This window comes from Bufo bufo, chromosome 1 (assembly GCF_905171765.1).
Source record: "Bufo bufo chromosome 1, aBufBuf1.1, whole genome shotgun sequence".
Taxonomy (NCBI): domain Eukaryota; kingdom Metazoa; phylum Chordata; class Amphibia; order Anura; family Bufonidae; genus Bufo; species Bufo bufo.
The window spans coordinates 787958459-787975641 of record NC_053389.1 but is presented as its reverse complement, the minus strand read 5'-3'; the positions used below and the strand labels follow the sequence as shown (position 1 = coordinate 787975641).

At 42.7% G+C, this 17183-nt stretch overlaps 1 protein-coding gene across 4 annotated transcripts in view; it reads left to right on the top strand.

The window, feature by feature from the left end:
* KEAP1 (kelch like ECH associated protein 1) overlaps positions 1-15211 on the top strand; it is a 32876-nt gene extending 17665 nt beyond the window's left edge. For all 4 annotated transcript variants that reach the window (XM_040414936.1, XM_040414938.1, XM_040414939.1 and 1 more), the window contains exons 4-6: positions 7667-7872; positions 9113-9289; positions 14257-15211. In XM_040414936.1, the coding sequence (XP_040270870.1) occupies positions 7667-7872; positions 9113-9289; positions 14257-14486 (613 nt within the window). In that variant the 3' untranslated portion in view covers positions 14487-15211. The remainder of the gene's footprint in view (positions 1-7666; positions 7873-9112; positions 9290-14256) is intronic.
* The last annotated feature ends 1972 nt before the right edge of the window (positions 15212-17183 follow it).

Genomic DNA, 17183 nt, shown 5'->3' with positions numbered 1-17183 from the left:
GACCATGCTCCCCCCTCCTGTCGACCCACTAGTGACCATGCTCCCCCCCTCCTCCTGTCGACCCACTAGTGACCATGCTCTCCCCTCCTCCTGTCGACCCACTAGTGACCATGCTCCCCCTCCTCCTATCACCCCACTAGTGACCCTGCTCCCCCCTCCTCCTGTCACCCCACTAGTGACCATGCTCCCCCCTCCTCCTGTCGACCCACTAGGGACTATGCTCCCCCCTCCTCCTGTCGACCCACTAGGGACTATGCTCCCCCCTCCTCCTGTCGACCCACTAGGGACTATGCTCCCCCCTCCTCCTGTCGACCCACTAGGGACTATGCTCCCCCCTCCTCCTGTCGACCCACTAGTGACTATGCTCCCCCCTCCTCCTGTCGACCCACTAGTGACTATGCTCCCCCCTCCTCCTGTCGACCCACTAGTGACTATGCTCCCCCCTCCTCCTGTCGACCCACTAGTGACTATGCTCCCCCCTCCTCCTGTCGACCCACTAGTGACCATGCTCCCCCCTCCTGTCGACCCACTAGTGACCATGCTCCCCCCTCCTCCTGTCGACCCACTAGTGACCATGCTCTCCCCTCCTCCTGTCGACCCACTAGTGACCATGCTCCCCCTCCTCCTATCACCCCACTAGTGACCCTGCTCCCCCCTCCTCCTGTCACCCCACTAGTGACCATGCTCCCCCCTCCTCCTGTCGACCCACTAGGGACTATGCTCCCCCCTCCTCCTGTCGACCCACTAGGGACTATGCTCCCCCCTCCTCCTGTCGACCCACTAGGGACTATGCTCCCCCCTCCTCCTGTCGACCCACTAGGGACTATGCTCCCCCCTCCTCCTGTCGACCCACTAGTGACTATGCTCCCCCCTCCTCCTGTCGACCCACTAGTGACTATGCTCCCCCCTCCTCCTGTCGACCCACTAGTGACTATGCTCCCCCCTCCTCCTGTCGACCCACTAGTGACTATGCTCCCCCCTCCTCCTGTCGACCCACTAGTGACTATGCTCCCCCCTCCTCCTGTCGACCCACTAGTGACCATGCTCCCCCCTCCTGTCGACCCACTAGTGACCATGCTCCCCCCTCCTCCTGTCGACCCACTAGTGACCATGCTCCCCCCTCCTCCTGTCGACCCACTAGTGACTATGCTCCCCCCTCCTGTCGACCCACTAGTGACTATGCTCCCCCCTCCTCCTGTCGACCCACTAGTGACCATGCTCCCCCCTCCTGTCGACCCACTGGTGACCATGCTCCCCCCTCCTGTCGACCCACTAGTGACCATGCTCCCCCCTCCTGTCGACCCACTAGTGACTATGCTCCCCCCCCTCCTGTCGACCCACTAGTGACTATGCTCCCCCCTCCTCCTGTCGACCCACTAGTGACTATGCTCCCCCCTCCTCCTGTCGACCCACTAGTGACTATGCTCCCCCCTCCTCCTGTCGACCCACTAGTGACTATGCTCCCCCCTCCTCCTGTCGACCCACTAGTGACTATGCTCCCCCCTCCTCCTGTCGACCCACTAGTGACTATGCTCCCCCCTCCTCCTGTCGACCCACTAGTGACTATGCTCCCCCCTCCTGTCGACCCACTAGTGACTATGCTCCCCCCTCTTCCTGTCGACCCACTAGTGACCATGCTCCCCCCCACTAGTAACTCTGCTTCCCCTCCTCCTTTCACCCCACAGGGAAGAAGCTGAACGGACTCTGCCGACTATGATGGGATCCGTTCAGTTTCCGTTCGGGATCCTGTCTTTTTACCGGACACAAAAGTGCTGCATACAAGGCTTTTTTGTCTAGTCTTTCGACAGAATCTGCAACAGAGGCTCCAATCGCAGCCTCCAACGCAGATTTGAACTAGTGTAGATATATATATAATGTAGTTGAATTACTGCAACTTTCGTACTCCTCCTCGGGTAAAAATACACCTCAAAAATGGTCAGAGGAGTATTTTTACTCTTCTGCAAAAAACATAGTGCAACCTCTGTTCTTACGATAACGATATTTTGCAATAACGATATATCATGATAAATACCCATTTAGAGGAAAAACAACTCAAAACATGTATCTTTAGGATAGGTCATCAGTATCAGGTCAGTAGGGGTACGACACCCGGCACCCCCATCTATCAGCTGTTTCGAGCAGCCGTGGCACCAGAATTTATACCCGGTATGGAGCTGGACGCAGCAGGTTCTGTACTCGCCAGTGTACTGCTGCCCAGCTCTCTTTCCCTTAAATTGGAGTTGAGCTGCAGTACACATACATGGCCGCTATACCACGTACAGGGCTGTGCTCCGTACACAGTATGATTTTTGGCACCGTGGGTGCCTGAAACAGCTGATCAGTGGGGGCGTCGGGAGTCAGACCCCCACTGATCTGATATTGATGACCTATCATGAAGATGGGTCATCAATATCCAGCCCAGACAACTCCTGTGAGTGCAGTGGCCTGGCGTTTGCCAGCCTCATTATATTAAGAGAAGGCCACATGACTTTTTGACGCTACGAGCGTCAGGTCCTTGTCCTGCAGCTTCCATTACACCTGTAATTTACCTCATTTACCGTGAGATTTATTTTTGTCACTATTTTTGTGTTGTAAGTAGTAGATTCCGGTTACAGAAAGTTATCTCCTATCCACAGGACCACTAGGTCCCCACCGATTGTGAGAACGCCAGAACCCCCTGCAGCCCCCCTCATATTAACGGAGCAGGGGGTCGGGCATGCGTGTGGCCACTCCATTATTTTCTGTGGGAATACTGGAGATAGTGGAGTGCTGTCCCTTCGTTAGGCCCCTAAATGCCTTGACACCCCATTGGCACCTGGCAGTTGTGTTGCAGAGGCACTGATCGGGTGACAGAGGGAGCCGCCCGCCTCTGTTATACTCGCCATAACCTGCTATTATGTCTTGGGGTGGGAATGAGGTAAGACTGGTTACTTCTGTAGTCTGTGGAGGTAGCATAACAATATGGAGGCACATTATGACAGAAATGAGGCCGTTACTTGTGTATGGTTGACCCTGTAAGACGAGAAACTTCCTGCTACAAAACTGTTTCAGTCCTCTTTGGTTTCCCTATAGTCGGCCACGTGACTCCGCACACTCCTCATTATTGTTCCTTCTCTATTGACATCCTCCACCTTGCCCTCTTTGTAGGCCCTTTAACCCCTTAGCGCAAAATGTATGTAATGTGCGTGCAGGTATGCATGGAGCGGGCTCAGAAACTGAGCCTGCTCCATACCTGACGGGTGCTGGCTGTGTAATACAGCTGACATTGTCTCCGCAATGACAGAGAGTGAGGGGGCTGGCTCCCACGTCCTCCAATCAGACTCTTCTCCTTGAAATTGCAGGATTCTGATTGGTTCCCTTGGCAGCTTGATGCCCTTTTAAAGGCTTCCACTGTTAGGCCCTGCCTTCAGAACAACTTAACAGGGGACCTGCAGAGTCCCCATAGACTGCAGTAGTAAACCATTGCAGTCTATGGTATCATTCAGGTCCCTAAAAATAAATGTTAAAAAAAAGTTCTTAAGGGGGGTATCCCATGATTATTGTAAAAAAAAAAAAGCATCATATAGTACATGACAGTCTCTTTCTAACAAAGCTAGAACCGGCCCTGTACCTCACATGGATCCAGAGATCTCCACATTCATTGCTCTGCTACATTTATATCCAGCTGACCGCTCAAGGGGAGTGTCTTTTATGCTGCAGCTCAGGAGGAGTTTCTCAGCTCTCCCTATCACAGCTCAGGAGGCGTGTCTCAGCTCTCCCCATCACAGCTCAGGAGGCGTGTCTCAGCTCTCCCTATCACAGCTAAGGGGGTGTGTCTCAGCTCTCCCTATCACAGCTCAGGAGGAGTGTCTCATCTCTCCCTATCACAGCTCAGGAGGCGTGTACATGATCTCCCTATCACAGCTAAGGGGGTGTGTCTCAGCTCTCCCTATCACAGCTCAGGAGGTATTTGAAGGATGAAACTGAGCATGTGCGCCCATCTCAGTGAGCAGGACAAAGAAATAAGAAAAAGAACAAACAGCAGGTGGCGCTATACAGATAGATTTGATTGAATAACTCACTGGCTATAATACATTTTTAATTACATGTAATTACAAAAGTATTCAGATCCGGGTGCTGTAGAATCTTTTTTGTGGGACAACCCCTTTAAAGATATAAAAACGCACAAGAATTAAAAATTCAAACTTTACATATCAAAAAAAATAAAATAATATATACATAACTGGTATAGCAGCGTCTGAAAATGTAATTATCCTGTATGGTAAAAATACAAAGGGGAAATTTATCAAAGCTGGCTTAGGCTACTTTCACACTGGCGTTTTGGTTTCCGTTTGTGAGATCCGTTCAGGGCTCTCACATGCGGTCCACAACGGATCAGTTTTGCCCTAATGCATTCTGAATGGATAAGGATCCGCTCAGAATGCATCAGTTTGCCTCCGATCAGTCACCATTCCGCTCTGGAGGCCGACACAAAAACGCTGCCTGCAGTATTTTGCTGCCCACTTGACGAAACTGAGCCAAACGGATCCGTTCTGACACACAATGTAAGTCAATGGGGACGGATCCGTTTTCTCTGACACGATCTGGCACAATAGAAAACTGATCCGTCCTCCATTGACTTTCAATGGAGTTCATGACTGATCCGTCTTGGCTATGTTACAGATAATACAAACGGATCCGTTCATGACAGATGCGGTTGTATTATTCTAACGGATCCGTTTTTGCAGATCCATACGCGAGTGTGAAAGTAGTTTTAGTTGCCCTAAGCAACCTAGGTAATCTAAAATGACACCAATAAAAACTACAGCTCTCCCCTCAAAAAATGAGCCCAAACACAGCTCTGTAGACGGAAAATTAAAAAAGTTATGGCATTCGGAATTGTTGGATGTAAACAAGATTTTTTATTTTTTTTTAAAGAATTAAAAAAAAAAAAGTAATAAAACACAATATAAAAATATAACTTTGGTATCGCCGTAATCGCCCGCAGAATAATGTCGTCATGTCCTTTTTAGCACACGGTGAACGACGTAAAAACGGAACCTAAGACAATGGTGGAATAGGTTTTTCTTTTTCTTTTTTTTTTTTACAATTTCACCCAACAAAGAATCCTTTTTCCCATTTTTCGGCACAAGCTATGCTAAATGTAAATGGTACCTTAAAAAAAATACAACTTGTCATGCAAAAAAAAAAAAAAAAAAAAGGCCCATTATGAGGCTGTGTACAGAAGGCTGCGGAGGAAAAAAACTAAAATGAAAATTGGCCCGGTCCCTAGGGACTTTAATAAGTTTATGGCTGGTCATTTGCATTGTTCGGCGAATATCTCATTTGCTTTGTGTTTCAATTCCTGCCCTATACAAGCTCTCTGCTTGCTGTCAGTGAATAGAAACATTCCTATTTGCACCTGGACACCTTGTTAGAGCTTGTTGCACCATATCTAAATCTGCATAATCCTCTGGGAGATGAGTAGAGATCTCTCTCTAATGCACTGAGGGTTTGCTACAATGTATCTGTGCAGGTGAAATGTATCAGTCTGCCCTTTGTTTGACCACAGAGGACTGTTTACACTGGATACAATTGTAGAAAACTCTCAGCTTTCAGACTGGACCAGACTGGTAAAGACCTAAATACCCAACCCCCCCCCCCCCCCTACAGTCGTAGGTTTGGTGCCACCTTGCTGTGCCTATTCTTCTAGCAGATGTGGTTGGCATTCAGCCTCCTATAAATAAAGCGTGCCGTCTCCCAGCGTTTCCTCTTATGTTTCCGCTTCTTACTGGTTTTATAAACTTCAGTGAAGTGAAAGAGGAAGCTCGGACTCATTATATAAAGGAGTAAGCGGGACTTTCAGACAGGGCCGAGCGCTCGGTAAGTTCTCAGCCCAAATGTAAGGAGAACTATCAATTCCAGCCACAATCGCGGCCCTCTGCCCATCCCTGCTCCGATGACTCTGCTCAAACCGGACACAATCGGCTGCCCCGGACCACCAAGACCAAGGATGTTGGCTTTAGCCCCTTCACTGCCCTAGACCACCAGGAAAATCTCATCACAGCGGGGAACTTATTAGGCGCGTTATTTGTAAAGTCCACTTTCCTGGAGGCAACGTGATCGTTATCTCCTGTCTCTTGACCCAGTGACATCCAGCACCGCGGCGCCGCTCATTCTTCTCTGTCTGCCGGGCACTCGCACTGCACTGGCCAATCAGGAGTGCAAAGCTCCGGCTGCTGATTGGCTAGTGTGCAGGCTGAGCAGGAGACAGAACTGTGCAGGCGGGCGGGGTGGCAGTCTTGTATACCGCGCTCACGTGCTGCGGCTGCCACATACCCGACTCCAGCCAGCCCCCCAGCATCGCTGGCTTGTTCTGATGTGTGCCGATGCCACTACAAAGTGAGTGACAGACTCTGTGTTTAAAAAAGTTTATGCAGGGGATGGTTAGTTGGGGGAAGAGAGCAACAGCAAGCAGAGTTCCTGCAGGGTTGGGGGGGGGGGGGGGGCACTGTTCTATAAGGCTTATTATTATATAGAGGACTCCGGACAGTGTGATCCAGGCCCCCCCCTCCTTCATGAATTCGGCTTGCTGTTGAATTGCTAATGTAGAGGACATTGCGCCCCAGCCATGTACCGCACACACTAACCATGATACTGTATATAAATGTCCATATATATCTATACACACTGCATCTATTATACCTCGTACCTCACGTATCAGTACACTGCTGTATATACTATATACCTGTACACACTGCATCTATTAGTATATAGAGCAGTATACTGATGTAAGAAGTACAAGGTATAATATATGCAGTGTGTACAGGTATATAGTATATACAGCAGTGTACTGATATGTGAGGTACAAGATTTATACGTCACATATCAGTATATTGCTGGCCATTTTTTTTGTCCATCTCGCTGTGCTTATCGAACACGCTTAGTCTAAATCTTCAGCGACAACCAGCTATATCTTCTGTTCGAAGCTATGGTGGTTACAGGTAGAGAGTTGCAGCAGAAAGGACACACCAACTGAGCTGCCAAAGAGATCTCTTGATGCATGCGAGGTACAGGGCTGGTTTTAGCTTTGTTAGAAAGGTATTGTCATGTACTATATGATGTCTGGTTTTCATTTTTACATCAGTCATGGTTTAACCCTGTTAATTAAAAATGTTCAGCTGTTTCTGAGGTACAGGGTTTAAAAAAAGAGTCTGTTTGCATGCTCTCATTAGCTCTTATCTCTGATCTCTTGAACTCATAAACACTTATTTAAGCCATATTCTTATCTTAATTGAGCTATAATGAGTATCTATGAGATCCGGGGATCAGAGATAAGAGCTACACACGAGTCGTCAGATGGCCCGAATCAAAGAAAACACAGCGACCATCAGTAAACAGACTGATTTTGTAACCCTTGTAACTCAGAAACAGCTGAACATTTTTAATAAAGACCAATTAAAAAAATGATTTGTAGCCCAAATGAGTAAAAGGCAATGAGAAAGAAAAATGTCCGGAAGGAGTCCATAGCCTTTAAAATCACATACCATGTTCCTTCATATTTCTGTATAGAAATGGATAGCTGTATTATCGATATGCTATATATCAGGTGGGATGGATCTGAACCTATGTGAGACTCACCCCTTTATCATTACTCCAAGCTTCATACTCGTCCTGCTTCCCATAGGTATGACCCAGAGAAAGATGAATGGCAGATCGTAGCTCCAATGAGAACAAGGCGGATCGGCGTCGGCGTAGCTGTACTGAACCGGCTCCTCTATGCAGTAGGTGGCTTTGATGGGACGAACCGACTAAACTCAGCCGAGTGTTATTACCCAGAAACCGATGAATGGCGGAGCATTGCGTCCATGAATGTTGTGCGGAGCGGCGCCGGTGAGTTCAGTACTTTTACTAGGTTTGGCTACTTAAAAAAAAAAACATGCGAGAAACATACATGCTCTCCCAAGAATGAATATGGGGTCAGGAGAGATAGAGGTTGACATCTATTGAAAGTGTAAGGGCACCTCAGGATAGGTAATTAATATCTGATAGTTGAGGGTCCGAGACCCCGCACCCCCACAGATCAGCTGTTCCCTGCAGCCTCCACCACTGGGACTAGCACTTGTAATGGAACTGGAAGCAGACAGCGCCGTTCGAAGTGTAGTGGCCCTGCTCGGTACTGCAGCTCAGCTACTCCAGAAGTGAATAGGATATGAGCTGCAGTACCCAGCACGGCCACTACACTTTGACCGGAGCTGTGCTTCCTGTTCCATTCCAAGTGCTGGTTCCAGCATCGGAAGCTGCAGAGAACAGCTGATCAGTGGGGGTGCGGGGTGTCGGACCCTCACTGATGAGATATTAATCGCCTATCTTTAGCATAGGTTATCAATATCAGGGGCCTGGAAAACCCCTTTAAGGTGACCTTACACCTTCAATAGATGTGAACAGCTATTCCTCCTGACCCCCATATACACTCTTGGCAGAGCATGCATGTTTGTGCAATGGGGAAGGAGAAAGTCCCTGCCAGAACCGGTCAGTGGGTTGCCTCGTGGGAGAGCACCTGGTCCTTCTGGCTCTTTATTTGATCTGACAGAGTCCTTTAAAAAATCTATGACTTGAAGCTGCATACGTGAAGCCTGAGAGTTGTAGTTGGAGAGGCACAGGTTGTAGTCTGCTGGTCTGCAGCTTAATAAAGTGAGACGCAAATCCAATAACTGCTAAATAATATGGTAAAAAGAAACGTCCAGCTCACCGATAACTTTCCTCTTGTAAGTGCACCGAACGACCCAGGTAAGTCCTTGTATAACCACACGAAAAAACAGAATTCCAGCACTTGTATGGATCTTTAGGTCTGGTCTTTATTTCCACAAATATAAAACATCCAGTCAGTGGCACCTTCTCCCACTCACACACATTTACGCGTTTCGAACAATCGTGTTATGATTAAGAACACGATTGTTTGAAACGCGTAAATGTGTGTGAGTGGGAGAAGGTGCCACTGGATGTTTTATATTTGTGGAAATAAAGACCAGACCTAAAGATCCATACAAGTGCTGGAATTCTGTTTTTTCGTGTCAATAACTGCTATCTGCATCTATCATTGTGGTCAGATGGTAACGTTTCTTCTCTGCAGGTGCCTGTGAAGTGGATACAAGTATCTATGCCATGGGAGGTTACGATGGGAGAGACCAGCTGAACAGTGTGGAGAAGTATGATGTGGAAAGAGACTCCTGGAGCTTTGTGGCATCTATGAAACACCGGAGAAGCGCGCTGGGGGTCACTGTCCACCAGGGAAAGATCTATGTGCTAGGTAAATAGCAAGACTGGATACATCCTCTACATGTTTGAAATGTACTGACTAGGGAATCCCTTTTCCATGAAGATGGATGTGATAGTGTCCAGTGTTACCATCTAGCTGTAACCTCACTCACAACAGACAACAACAAAGTTACATTTTATACAGAATGTACAGGAATATAACTACTATAATACTGCTCCTATGTACAGGAATATAACTACTATAATACTGCCTCCTATGTACAAGAATATAACTACTATAATACTGCCTCCTATGTACAAGAATATAACTACTATAATACTGCTCCTATGTACAAGAATATAACTACTATAATACTGCTCCTACGTACAAGAATATAACTACTATAATACTGCCCCCTATGTATAAGAACATAACTACTATAATACTGCCTCCTATGTACAAGAATATAACTACTATAATACTGCCTCCTATGTACAAGAATATAACTACTACAGGGAGTGCAGAATTATTAGGCAAGTTGTATTTTTGAGGATTAATTTTATTATTGAACAACAACCATGTTCTCAATGAACCCAAAAAACTCATTAATATCAAAGCTGAATATTTTTGGAAGTAGTTTTTAGTTTGTTTTTAGTTTTAGCTATTTTAGGGGGATATCTGTGTGTGCAGGTGACTATTACTGTGCATAATTATTAGGCAACTTAACAAAAAACAAATATATACCCATTTCAATTATTTATTTTTACCAGTGAAACCAATATAACATCTCAACATTCACAAATATACATTTCTGACATTCAAAAACAAAACAAAAACAAATCAGTGACCAATATAGCCACCTTTCTTTGCAAGGACACTCAAAAGCCTTCCATCCATGGATTCTGTCAGTGTTTTGATCTGTTCACCATCAACATTGCGTGCAGCAGCAACCACAGCCTCCCAGACACTGTTCAGAGAGGTGTACTGTTTTCCCTCCTTGTAAATCTCACATTTGATGATGGACCACAGGTTCTCAATGGGGTTCAGATCAGGTGAACAAGGAGGCCATGTCATTAGATTTTCTTCTTTTATACCCTTTCTTGCCAGCCACGCTGTGGAGTACTTGGACGCGTGTGATGGAGCATTGTCCTGCATGAAAATCATGTTTTTCTTGAAGGATGCAGACTTCTTCCTGTACCACTGCTTGAAGAAGGTGTCTTCCAGAAACTGGCAGTAGGACTGGGAGTTGAGCTTGACTCCATCCTCAACCCGAAAAGGCCCCACAAGCTCATCTTTGATGATACCAGCCCAAACCAGTACTCCACCTCCACCTTGCTGGCGTCTGAGTCGGACTAGAGCTCTCTGCCCTTTACTAATCCAGCCACGGGCCCATCCATCTGGCCCATCAAGACTCACTCTCATTTCATCAGTCCATAAAACCTTAGAAAAATCAGTCTTGAGATATTTCTTGGCCCAGTCTTGACGTTTCAGCTTGTGTGTCTTGTTCAGTGGTGGTCATCTTTCAGCCTTTCTTACCTTGGCCATGTCTCTGAGTATTGCACACTTTGTGCTTTTGGGCACTCCAGTGATGTTGCATCTCTGAAATATGGCCAAACTGGTGGCAAGTGGCATCTTGGCAGCTGCACGCTTGACTTTTCTCAGTTCATGGGCAGTTATTTTGCGCCTTGGTTTTTCCACACGCTTCTTGCGACCCTGTTGACTATTTTGAATAAAACGCTTGATTGTTCGATGATCACGCTTCAGAAGCTTTGCAATTTTAAGAGTGCTGCATCCCTCTGCAAGATATCTCACTATTTTTGACTTTTCTGAGCCTGTCAAGTCCTTCTTTTGACCCATTTTGCCAAAGGAAAGGAAGTTGCCTAATAATTATGCACACCTAATATAGGGTGTTGATGTCATTAGACCACACCCCTTCTCATTACAGAGATGCACATCACCTAATATGCTTAATTGGTATTAGGCTTTCGAGCCTATACAGCTTGGAGTAAGACAACATGCATAAAGAGGATGATGTGGTCAAAATACTCATTTGCCTAATAATTCTGCACGCAGTGTATAATACTGCCTCCTATGTACAAGAATATAACTACTATAATACTGCCTCCTATGTACAAGAATATAACTACTATAATACTGCTCCTATGTACAAGAATATAACTACTATAATACTGCCTCCTATGTACAAGAATATAACTACTATAATACTGCTCCTATGTACAAGAATATAACTACTATAATACTGCCTCCTATGTACAAGAATATAACTACTATAATACTGCTTCCTATGTACAAGAATATAACTACTATAATACTGCTCCTATGTACAAGAATATAACTACTATAATACTGCCTCCTATGTACAAGAATATAACTACTATAATACTGCTCCTATGTACAAGAATATAACTACTATAATACTGCCTCCAATGTACAAGAATATAACTACTATAATACTGCCCCTATGTACAAGAATATAACTACTATAATACTGCTCCTATGTACAAGAATATAACTACTATAATACTGCCTCCTATGTACAAGAATATAACTACTATAATACTGCTCCTATGTACAAGAATATAACTACTATAATACTGCTCCTATGTACAAGAATATAACTACTATAATACTGCTCCTATGTACAAGAATATAACTACTATAATACTGCCTCCTATGTACAAGAATATAACTACTATAATACTGTTCCTATGTACAAGAATATAACTACTATAATACCGCCTCCTATGTACAAGAAAATAACTACTATAATACTGCTCCTATGTACAAGAATATAACTACTATAATACTGCCTCCTCTGTGCAAGAATATAACTACTATAATACTGCTCCTATGTACAAGAATATAACTACTATAATACTGCTCCTATGTACAAGAATATAACTACTATAATACTGTTCCTTTGTACAAGAATATAACTACTATAATATTGCTCCTATGTACAAGAATATAATTACTATAATACTGCCTCCTATGTACAAGAATATAACTACTATAATACTGCTCCTATGTACAAGAATATAACTACTATAATACTGCCTCCTATGTACAAGAATATAACTACTATAATACTGCCTCCTATGTACAAGAATATAACTACTATAATACTGCTCCTATGTACAAGAATATAACTGCTATAATACTGCCTCCTATGTACAAGAATATAACTGCTATAATACTGCCTCCTATGTACAAGAATATAACTACTATAATACTGCCTCCTGTGTACAAGAATATAACTACTATAATACTGCTCCTATGTACAATAATATAACTACTATAATACTGCCTCCTGTGTACAAGAATATAACTACTATAATACTGCCTCCTATGTACAAGAATATAACTACTATAATGCTGCTCCTATGTACAAGAATATAACTACTATAATGCTGCTCCTATGTACAAGAATATAACTACTATAATACTGCCTCCTATGTACAAGAATATAACTACTATAATACTGCCTCCTATGTACAAGAATATAACTACTATAATACTGCTCCTATGTACAAGAATATAACTACTATAATACTGCCTCCTATTTACAAGAATATAACTACTATAATACTGCCTCCTATTTACAAGAATATAACTACTATAATACTGCCTCCTATGTACAAGAATATAACTACTATAATACTGCTCCTATGTACAAGAATATAACTACTATAATACTGCTCCTATGTACAATAATATAATTACTATAATACTGCCTCCTATGTACAAGAATATAACTACTATAATACTGCCTCCTATGTACAAGAATATAACTACTATAATACTGCTCCTGTGTACAAGAATATAACTACTATAATACTGCTCCTATGTACAAGAATATAACTACTATAATACTGCCTCCTATTTACAAGAATATAACTACTATAATACTGCCTCCTATGTACAAGAATATAACTACTATAATACTGCCTCCTATTTACAAGAATATAACTACTATAATACTACCTCCTATGTACAATAATATAATTACTATAATACTGCCTCCTATGTACAATAATATAATTACTATAATACTGCCTCCTATGTACAAGAATATAACTACTATAATACTGCCTCCTATGTACAAGAATATAACTACTATAATACTGCTCCTATGTACAAGAATATAACTACTATAATACTGCTCCTATGTACAAGAATATAACTACTATAATACTGCCCCTATGTACAAGAATATAACTACTATAATACTGCTCCTATGTATAAGAATATATCTACTATAATACTGCTCCTATGTTTAAGAATATAACTACTATAATACTGCTCCTATGTACAAGAATATAACTACTATAATACTGCTCCTATGTACAAGAATATAACTACTATAATACTGCCTACTATGTACAAGAATATAACTACTATAATACTGCTCCTATGTACAAGAATATAACTACTATAATACTGCTCCTATGTACAAATATATAACTACTATAATACTGCCTCCTATGTACAAGAACATAACTACTATAATACTGCTCCTATGTACAAGAATATAACTACTATAATACTGCTCCTATGTACAAGAATATAACTACTGTAATACTGCTCCTATGTACAAGAATATAACTACTATAATACTGCTCCTATGTACAAGAATATAACTACTATAATACTGCCTCCTATGTACAAGAATATAACTACTATAATACTGCTCCTATGTACAAGAATATAACTATTATAATACTGCCTCCTATGTACAAGAATATAACTACTATAATACTGCCCCCTATGTACAAGAATATAACTACTATAATACTGCTCCTATGTACAAGAATATAACTACTATAATACTGCTCCTATGTACAAGAATATAACTACTATAATACTGCTCCTATGTACAAGAATATAACTACTATAATACTGCTCCTATGTACAAGAATATAACTACTATAATACTGCTCCTATGTACAAGAATATAACTGCTATAATGATGCCTTCTTTGATTGTATTTATTCTAGGTGGATATGATGGGAACACGTTTTTGGACAGTGTGGAGTGTTATGACCCGGCCCAGGATACATGGACAGAGGTGACCCACATGATGTCAGGACGTAGCGGTGTGGGTGTGGCAATCACTATGGAGCCTTGCCGCAAAACTCAGTGTGGAAGTATCTTTCCAGAGATACAAAAAGATGAGAATCAAGACAGACAGAAAGGCAACTGCATCTTCTCCTCGAAATGCAAATAAAATCTGAGCAACTAACCTGTTTTCTAGAGCGTCCCGCCCGCGTGTCGATACGTGGATGCAGTGACGTCCACCTATGTATTAAATCATTGCCCGGCAATTTAAAGAGGGAAAAAAATCCTTTTTTTTAATGATCCTGATCAACTAGAAAACAAAAGCAAAAAACCTCAACCTTTTTATTTTTTAAGCACCCCTCCGCTGTCACCGAGGGGAGCCAGTGCTGTGCTTTCCCGACCGCACGGTGCGGACTGTGAGTTGTGGGTTTTTGAAAATTTTGATGGATAGACACTTTATAAAAAATGTTCAGTGTTAAAGAAAATAAATTAACAATTTTAATAGTTGTTTTTCTGGGTAGGGGTCCAAGTGGTGTGTGGCCTGCATCACAAGATCCCAGGTGCCATGGAAGTGGAGCGGAAAAATCACCAGTTTTTTTGGGCAATAGGGGATGCGACATCTTTATGCCACCTGCACACTTTGCGGAATGCATGCGGTTTTTCCGCATAGATTCCAGTGCAGAAAGACCGCAGCGTAGTAGATCACCATTTGCAGATTTTTTCCGTGCGGAAATTGACCTGAATTGCGGCTTTCAAAATCTGTAGCATGTCAATTTTGTTTGTGCTTTTAGCTGCGCATTTCAGCCTTTTCAATGGAAGGGTGAGATCTGCGAATCTGCAACAAAAACCGCTGTTAGACATTGCGGATATGCTGTAGAAACGCACATAAATCCGCACTGAAAATCATGTGGATCTTATGTTCGTTCACCCGCACCTTTGTAAAGGTGGCCTTAAAAGGAACGGAACGACAAAAGGGCATCTTCCTGCAGTAAAGAAATCCTCATCACCCACCTGGGAGATCCTGGTTCTCCCAGTCGGTATCTGTTTACCCGACTGCAGTGGTGATGTCACATTGCTGCACAGCTGAAGCCAGTGATTGGCTGCAGCAGTGACGTGTTGTCGATGTTGACTTTTGAAACCGGACAACCCCTTTAAGGTTGAGCCCTTATGTGTGTTTTTTTTTTTTTTTTTTTTTTTTTACAGTAAAAATTATCATAACTATTTTTAATTATAGTAAAATATTTTTCCTTTTTTTTTTTTTTTTTTTTTTTTAGTCTGATAAGAACCCCGATTTTTTATTTTTTAGGTAGATACCAGGGATGAGTGAACTGCATAATAGAAGTCTTTGGCCAGCATAATGGATCCGTCCGATTTTCGTTATGCTGGCCATAGACTTCTATTATGACGGAATGAATAACGACTTTAGAGGCATTCCGTTATGCATTCCGTCATAGAATTGCGTTATGTCCGTGGTAACGGAATCCATAGCGCAATTCAGCAAATACACCAACTCTAACGCGAACTTCAAAATATGAAGTTCGCTCATCCCTAGTAAATACTGTTATTTAAAGCTCATTATTTTCTTCATCAGTACCTTATCCGGCAGGCTGTTTGGGTCACCGGATAGTAAACTATGTGATCTGGTGGGGATCGGGCTGCTTTCCGGCAGGAGTACCGGGTTACGGCCAGATAAAAAATGCTGCATGCAGTTTTTTCCCAGCTGAAACCTGTCGCTCAAGGCCTGACCCCATTATGGTCTATGGTCTGGTATCCGGCAATGTCCGATCCGGTGAACTCCAGCAGCATGTTCTCTGCTGGAACAGCTTGCCGGATCAGGTTACCAATGATGTGAACGTAGCCTTTTTTTTCCAGGAAGTTGGATTTGTATTAAAGTAAAAAACTTTATTATTTTAAATTTATTTTTATTTTGAGTAAGAAATAAAATCAATTGAGATAATGGAAAAATGTCAACATCTTCCCGTCTTTATGTAGCAGGTGACGGCATCGCGGCAAGCTACAACTGTCATACAAAATTCAGTTTTGGATACATTTTATTTTTTTATATTTCAGCTGTAGTTAATTTATATTTACTCATGTGCTAGATATAACTCTTGTCTTTCTAAATTACATTTGGCATAATTTTTTTTTTAAACTTACTTTTTGCATAACAGTTGCACTTTAAAAACACCAACCCCCAAAAAAAATTTATTTTTATTTTTTTTCCTTTTAATTTTATATATTTTTTCCTTTTGCTCGTTCAACTTTGAAGTATTCATGTTCGATATTTAGACTATGTGTGTATATAATGTGGTATTTAATATTTCTGTGTCCCTCTGGAGCCAGAGGTTTTTCCTTTGCAGCTTCTAAGCACAAATGTAATAAGTTTTAGAATCTGTTTATATTTTGGGTGAATTATTTTTTTATTTTTTATTGCCTCATACATATGAAATGATGTCTGAGCCTTCAAACAGAACTTTGGCAGTAGGTGTACGTGTCAGCAGGTCCCCAGCTCTGCTTTATTCGGCCTGTGTTACAGGGTGTTACGCCCGGTAAATAAAATATAAAAATGTAAGAGTCCAGGGGTCTTACTGACATGTCAAACCACGGCGGGCACTTTCTTGCAGGTTTATTGATCTCTAGTTCTAGACCAGCCTTTACTTTCACTCAAGATGTGCGAAAATTGTAGACTCCATTTTGAAATTCTTTCCCATTTTTAACCTCATATGTACATTGTACTTTGGCTGACAACATGGAACATGGCGTGATGTCCACACCGACCCAAGGACCCATCTTGATCTTCTCCAAGACACTGACCTAAAGAGCCTCCTACTGGATGAAACCATTGTATATCTTGATCGTGATTCTT